The 7,891-nt window shown below is 40.0% G+C and overlaps 1 protein-coding gene across 1 annotated transcript; it reads left to right on the top strand.

Moving 5' to 3' along the window:
• Nucleotides 1-12: 12 nt before the first annotated feature.
• Nucleotides 13-1,398, top strand: LOC107482553 (protein FAR1-RELATED SEQUENCE 5-like). The gene has a single exon (XM_016103084.1). The coding sequence runs from the start codon at nt 13-15 to the stop codon at nt 1,396-1,398; it is 1,386 nt and encodes a 461-aa protein (XP_015958570.1).
• Nucleotides 1,399-7,891: the final 6,493 nt, after the last annotated feature.

Here is a 7,891-nt window from a genome sequence, read left to right as displayed (position 1 = left end):
AACCCGGAGGACATGGGTGGTCAGGATGTTGCAGACGAGTTTTTGGGTGAATATGAAGATGTCGCGACATTAGATGTGGATGACATAAAGCGGATGCGGTGGGATAGTGTTGACGCTGCTTATGAGTTTTACAGGAGGCTGGGAATGTGTCATGGATTCGGCGTCAGGAAGGGTGATTCAGGCAAAGACTGTAGAGGAAATCTGATTAGATATAGGTTTTTTTGTAACAAGGAAGGGTTGAGGGATGGGAGACACAACGACCGAGTTGATAGACGGAGGGCACACAAACCTGAGACACGAACCAATTGTGAGGCTAAGCTCTCCATATACTTTGATAAGATTGAGCGTTGTTGGAAGGTGCGAAAAGTTGCGACAGAACATAATCACGACTTGACGCCCGCATCAATGGTCCATCTGATAGCCAACCATCGTGAAATGACCGATGCAGCAAAGGCTCAGATTGATGGGTTGCATGCTAGTGGCATTGCGACATCGAAGATTGTTGGATACATGGCCGGAATGGCTGGTGGGTACTCGTTGTTGGGTTTCTTGAAGAAGGATGTGTACAACTACGCCGACAGAACCCGGCGCGCTAACATATCAGATGGCGATGCGAATGCGGCTGTTGTTTATCTGGAGGGAAAGGCTGGTTCGGATCCCATGTCAGTTGCTAGATATAGTGTAACAAAAGACGCAAGGCTGGCAAATTTAATTTGGGCCAATGGAGCTAGTAGAGTTGATTATCAACATTTTGGAGATGTGCTGGCCTTCGACTCGACATATAAGAAAAACAAGTACAAAAAACCTCTTGTGATTTTTTTAGGGTCAAACAACCACAAGCAGACCACAATTTTTGGGTTTGGTCTATTATTTGACGAGAGTGTCAGTTCTTACAAGTGGATGTTAGAAAATCTGCTTGAGGTGATGTGCATGAAGAAACCGTTTGTGGTTGTGACTGACGGGGATAAGGCGATCATAAAGGCAGTTCGATCTGTTCTTCCTGATTCGACACACCGACTGTGTGCCTGGCATATTGAGAAGAATGTTACCTCAAACGTGAAAGATGCAGTTTTACGTAGCTCTTTTAGAAGATGGTTGTATGTTGACATGGAAATAGAGGAGTTCGAGATGGAATGGGAGCGTGCGGTTGCTGAGTATGACCTATATGACAAGGAGTGGGCCACCCAAATGTATGAGAGGAGGATGATGTGGGCAAATGCATATCTGCAAGGCAAGTTTTGCGCCAGTTTCCGGACAACGTCTCGATGTGAAGGGGTTAATGCCTTTGTAAAAAAGTTCTCGAAGACAACGCACACTATACTTGAGTTGGTTCAGAATTTGGAATTGGTGGTCCGGGAGTACCGAAACAAAGATTACTACTCCACTTCAACTCAATGAATTCCGTTCCAGTGATGACCACTGGCTTGACCTCGATTGAGCAACATGCCGCCTCAGTGTATATGAGAGAAGTCTTTACTGATGTCAAGAAACAGATAGTCCAAGCTGCAGCGTTGATTCTTATATCCAAGAAAAGGTGCCTTAACACAATGGTCTATATGGTTGAGGAGTACGAGCAGCCAGCTACGAGAATCAAGGTTGCCTATGGCAGGTCCACGGGCAAAATTGACTGCCAATGTAACTTTTGGAGGAAGAATGGGTACCCCTGTAGACATATGTTCTTTGTGATGAAGTCCGAACATGTAACTACCATCCCGGATGCACTTGTGTTGCAGAGATGGCGATTAAACGCGAAGGCCATAGAGAGTTACGTCGAGAGGTGGGGTGGCACCAGTGAGGCCGGGTTTTTGCTTCGACACGGTGCCCTCCACACTGCATCGCATAGGCTCTTCCTAATAGGCGCCCAGAAATTGTCCTTATTTAGGAAGGCCCTGAATGGCGTACTTACGCTTTGCCGAGAGCTCGAACTAGAGTACAGAGCGTTCGAGGACGGAGGAGGGGAAAGGCCGATATCGGCGGTCCAAACCAAAGAGGTCAACTGCGTCGTTAGGGACCCAGCTGTTGCAAAACCGAAGGGGGCACAAAAGTTCACCAAAAAGGGACACCTTCGGAAGAAGCGTCTTTGCACAATATGCAAGCGGCCAGGGCACACGAAGAGACACTGCATGAAGAATATAGAACAGCAAAGAGATTGCAGCGAGGAAGAATTGGTAGAAGACAATGGCATCCACCAGGTGCGTTTATGGCTTTATGTGATTCGTCCATTTTCGCTGATAATAATTTGAGGGTGTCCTAGTGGGTCTCAATTGCCGCCGGGGACTTGTGGGAGGAACATATGAATACGTAATGACAAAAAATGGGTGATTCGGGATAGTCATGCTTGTTTGTGAATGTTAGTAATATAGGGTTTAGTTTTGAAAATGGCTCCACTATAGTTCTAGAGTTTCAGATTAACAATAAATGTTGTGTCACCATTTGCTGTTATGAATTTGCCTTGTCTCAATGATGGTGGTGAGGCTTATAGGTTTCTGGTCTCTATCTTTCGTTACAGTCCTTAATATATATGTTGTTGGCTTTAATTTAAGACACCTTGAAATCGTTACATTTTACACACTTAATCCTTGTCTTATGTAATCACAACACTAACACTGAAGCTGATGCAGGGTCTGAATTCAGGTTCAAAGCGACGAAAATTGGTACTTCCTGTTGGAAAAAGCATGTCGCATCCCGTAGAGTCTTGCGCCGGTGATGAGGATTCCCCGGCTCGGATTATAGGAAATGAACCGCAGGTGTTGCATCAGGTTAGGGTGGCAATACATTTATAATTTTAATGGACGGTTGCACATATTTCCTTATTGATTGAGTATTTGTTCTTGCCCATCACAGATGCAGCAGTTCCTTCGTGAAGCAAGGCAGAATCACGGGCTAACAACTGGGAGTGACAAGTGAGTCCTTCGGTGGGGTTCGAGCATGTTGGAGTCCTTCAATAGAATGAACATTTGTGTAGACGCGGGATAATTTTTTGTAATGTTGGCATTTACATTATTTTGACATCCAACTTATTTTAAATCCCACGGTCGTTCTTTTGTTAGCCCAGGGCCAGCCCGGTTTGAGCGAAATACATGGCATGTGCGCTATTAACACATGATCTTTTGATGGTTTGAAACTGTGTAATTATTACCATGCAACATGTTCGCATCGTATAGTCATGTAAGGTTGTATAGATGCTGAACTGGTTGTGAAGTTATTACTGTGTTATTCGCGTCAGTCGTGGAAATAGTGAAGTCGTCACCAAAGAGCTTATGTGTAGTATAGTGGGGTGAGCCTTTCTTTGATCTTATTTCTTGCGTAATGTTGTCTAATTTCTTTATATATTTATACATGGAGCACTGGAAGAATCTTTTTGAATCACCTTCTTATTTTTGAAACAGTTGGTTAAATTTTTGGTTAATTAATTTCGATATATGTACATTGTATATGTGTACAAATTAAACATGGTTGTTACCTTCGTTATAGGATATTAGTTTAATATTAAGATGTATTGATATTATATATCCTAACAATTCATTTTAATAAATAATTTTAATATACATTTAGATTGTTACTATCTTACAATAAATGTTGTAGTCAATAATCTGTGTTCACACTATCTCTGAATTTGTATAGTACTATAGTACTACTTTCTTGCTCCACATATATGTGCAACATAATATATGTCTTAACTTCTGCATGACAACAGGAGTTATCCTATAGTGGTGATAATTCCCTAACTGGCCCATTTAATAAAAACTTTTAGGTTTACTTTTGGGGTTTCATGAAACCAATTCAAGTAAGATATCCATGAGAGCGAAATTTTCAACAACGCTGACATTACCTTCAATAAGAAATGTAATTAAATTGGGTAAGCTAGACATCTTTCATACAAGCATTAGTGCCAAGGGTGGATGCATAACTCTATACAACTGTTGCCATTGTAAAGCTTTACGTACAACAAATATATACGTGCGTCTGAATTTCTAATAACATCTTAGGGTCAACTGACACCCACAAAAAATGCCACAAAATACATACTTGCACTTTCCAAACAACTTTACACGAAACCCAAAAAGCTTACTCCGAATACATGCAAAGGCTTTTCAAACAGGGTCACTTCATTTGGTATTTAGGATTCAAAAATTTATAATTCGTTGTTGCACAGGATATGGTCGTACCAGCAAATGCATGTGCGTCCCTTGCACGGATTCGTTTCAAATCTTCGGCAACAAATTACGTCAAAAAATACACTGTCACTAGGGATTATATGGTTAAACTTTGGCTGGGAGAAACCGCATCCATAATTGGTTTCTTCGCTCGCTTTTCTTTACCGGATGATTTGGCCATGTGTCTGTCCCACTCCTTCACTGCTCTGCGACTGACTTCACGGGCCAATGGGTTATAATCTCCCATCACCAGGTCTAGAGCCAACCTCATCCGAGTTTGATCATTCACAGGCTGAAATTAACGACATTTGGTCACCAGGAAACCCAACTGTTACCAAATGGGAGAAAAAATTTTGTGTTCTCACCTCGACAACAAAATCTTCCCATAGCCATGCATGCATCATCCAATGGCAAACCCACACTCCGCAGTCATTTCTACAGTGAAAACATTGTATTCTTAAATGTAGACGGTGTGACTCACCACGAACTTCATCTGCGCAACTCGACCATCACGCTCACTTGGGTCCTTGGCCGAGTCTAAATACATAAGCTTGCAGTGGACGAGATCGACGATCATTAGGTACCAATGGTGCTCCCTGTACATGGGGACATATATCTAGCAATCCAATTTGAAAAAAACCAAATTAATTTGCCATGGTTAAGCAGGTGGTGTACATAAGCTAATGGAGTATGATTAGAAGATTATCATACCATCCACAAATCATCTGCGAAGCCCATGAACCGGGTGCGGATGAACTCATATGTATCAATGCTATGATTAACGGGACTAAGCGCAATTTGCTGCACAATAATGGAATTCAGCTTGTAATTGTCATAAAAAGGTTGTAACCGAAACTATCATCCAAAACGAATAGGCATAATGCGTGGCAACTTCTTACCGCAAATGTGGTCGGCAGAAACCACTTTGGCAAATCGGCATCATGAGTGAGATTGCTGCATGTTAGATTGATAACCTACGGAGCAAGAGAATTAGTAAATAATAACCCTGGATGGCCGGGGAAGCAATCTGGGAAAACCTAAGTCAAAATACATCCACATACATCCTCCACGAGCTGCTGTCCTGGACGCAAAGTCAACATGGTATCCCTGTCTCCACGGGAATGCTCATTTTCAATTAAGACCTCACTGCACATAAGGCACAAAACACACCGTTTCCAATAAAGGCTTCTTTCAAGGCATAATTATATAACAGACAGATATATATGATGGCCGATTTATGAAACACACAAATGCACTATAACTTTTTGGTATTGACTATAAAACAAAATGACCTTATATCAAGGCTCCTAGAGAAGATATACGCAGCTACCGCCAACTCCGCTCCAAGGAAGTTCATTCCAGCCGGAGGCCAGAAATGTAGACTCAAACACTGGAACAGCATGTTGTAATAAACTCGTTGATGACGGTAAAAAGGGAAACAACAGAAAAATGAAAACTTTTAGAAAAATAACCAAAGCCAAAAATGAACCACGGGCATCTCTTCTGCTACATGGTTGTGGCCATGTGTGCGGTAAGTGAATGGGGTCCCTGCTGCACCCTGCCAAACCTGACTGTACTCGGAGGAGGCCTCATCTATCTGATCGAAGTTCAGCTTTCTCTACAAGAAAGGCCGCAGTGAGGTTAACGAACGAAGAACAAGAGGAAAATGAACTACAGGTGAGGGTTCGACTGATATGATATGATATCCTCACCTTCAATGATGGGGACTTCTTCCTGGATTTCCCTGGATTATTTCGGGCACCCTTGTGTTCTATTGTTGATCTCTTAGACTTCCGTTTAGTTGCTTTTTGTGTTACCGCCGGAGCAGGACGCACTGGGCAACAAGCCTTGGAGTTGGTCCTTGACTTCCTGCTTCTTCTGTTGTGTTCAACATTAACATCTATGGCTGGATCCTTAACCGTGCTCCCCACCTCGGCCGCCAGCTTAGTTGGGGTGTCGCCGGCACCATCGTCAATGCGTCGTATGAGTGCCTGAATGGCGTTTCCATGGTCGGATAGCATCCCGCAGATGGATCTTATTTGTACACACATAGTCCTCAGAACCTCCCGTGTTGCTTCATTCTCCGTCAACACATGCTTCACCCAAAGTAAACAAGTTGGGGTTAAAAAAAACTAGGCACAAAACATACAGGACGCAACTGGAAGCAGAGTTGTCAAATGGATGAACTATTACGTCGCTAATCTTGCTAAAGAAGACCAAAACTTGGTCGTCGACAGTAGACTGTTCGCCTCCTCCCGTTACTTTACCTCCCTCGCTGAACAATGAAATAGCAACAGTGTAATTAGAAATGCATCATGATCTAGTAGACAAGTCACGTGAAGACATAGTTACCTTTCAGTGTGGTCCGGATCACCCCCTTTCGCTATGTCCGTATCTTTTTCCACCATGGTAGCAAGTGTGAGTGTCTTGGCAGCTGCAGAATTTCAGAAGGCTTGTAACGCGGGAGAAAAATTAATCAAGACTACAACCCACAGACCTCATGTTTTTGTTCCGGAATTGGATATCTCTTATTGGGCCTTCAAGATGAGCGGGTCCAGTCCATATAGGTAGTCTTCTCATCCTGGTAAATGTGAACCACTTCCTCTGACCCACTACGAATACCCCTCTTTTAATAGTAAATTATATATCCTAACTCTATCTTACCAGATTGGTTACAAAGGCAGTTTTAACCGGTCAATAGGAGTCGTCTGCTTCAGTCCTACTATGATGAGACGTTGACGTTGTAGGGACTTAGGGTTCGGCGCCTGTTACTTCGGACTAGACGTGGGATTAGTAACGAATGACATCGCAAATTTATTTAAGGACAAATCACAATAATAAGTCAAGGGATCAAAATTTTACACGAATCAGCCAAAATGAAAACTGCTTCATAAATCCTATGCAAAACAATTTTAAAAAATGGCTTAAAAGATGTTATGAATACTATAAAAATTTGTAATATTCTAGTGATCTAGGTAAATACATGATAAAAATATTTTTTTTTCAAGATTTAAATTATTATTGACTATGTAGAGTAATTCTTTAATGTCCTAAATTATATGGTGATTCGAATTTGTAATATATGGTGGCACCATATAATTTAGGACATTAAAAATTTGTAAAATCATAATGACTTAGACATTAAAGAAATACTCTACATAGTTAATAATAATTTAGATCTTAATGAAAAAAATATTTTTATCATGTATTTACCTAAATCACTAGAATATTACAAACTTTTATAGTACTCATAACATCTTTTAAGCCATTTTTTTAAAATTATTTTGTATTAGAATAAAATATATATTTTTTAATTATTTTGTATGGAATAAAATATTTTCTTTCGTCAACAAATTATTATTGACTATGTAGAGTATTTTATTTAAAATTTTAGTACATACATGTATTTACCTTAGTTATTAGAATATTACAAATTTTTATAGTACCCCTAATATTTTTTAAGCCATTCTTTTAAATTATTTTGCAAAGGATATGAAAGAATTTTTATTTAATTATTTTTAATTTAACTTAACAATAAAATAATTTCTTATGTTGATTTAATATAATTATTTAGCTCTTACTTATTAATTAAATACTGAATATAAGTAACATAAATGATTAATCAAATAAGGATATAACTATTTAATATAATTAATTATTATAATTATTAATAAATTAAACATAACTAAGTTATTTACTTTTTTTAATATATAATTAAATTTTCAAATTAATTA

Source organism: Arachis duranensis, chromosome 4 (assembly GCF_000817695.3).
Source record: "Arachis duranensis cultivar V14167 chromosome 4, aradu.V14167.gnm2.J7QH, whole genome shotgun sequence".
Lineage (NCBI taxonomy): Eukaryota > Viridiplantae > Streptophyta > Magnoliopsida > Fabales > Fabaceae > Arachis > Arachis duranensis.
Note: the sequence above shows the minus strand (reverse complement) of the source record. Positions and strands in the feature narration are given on the sequence as shown.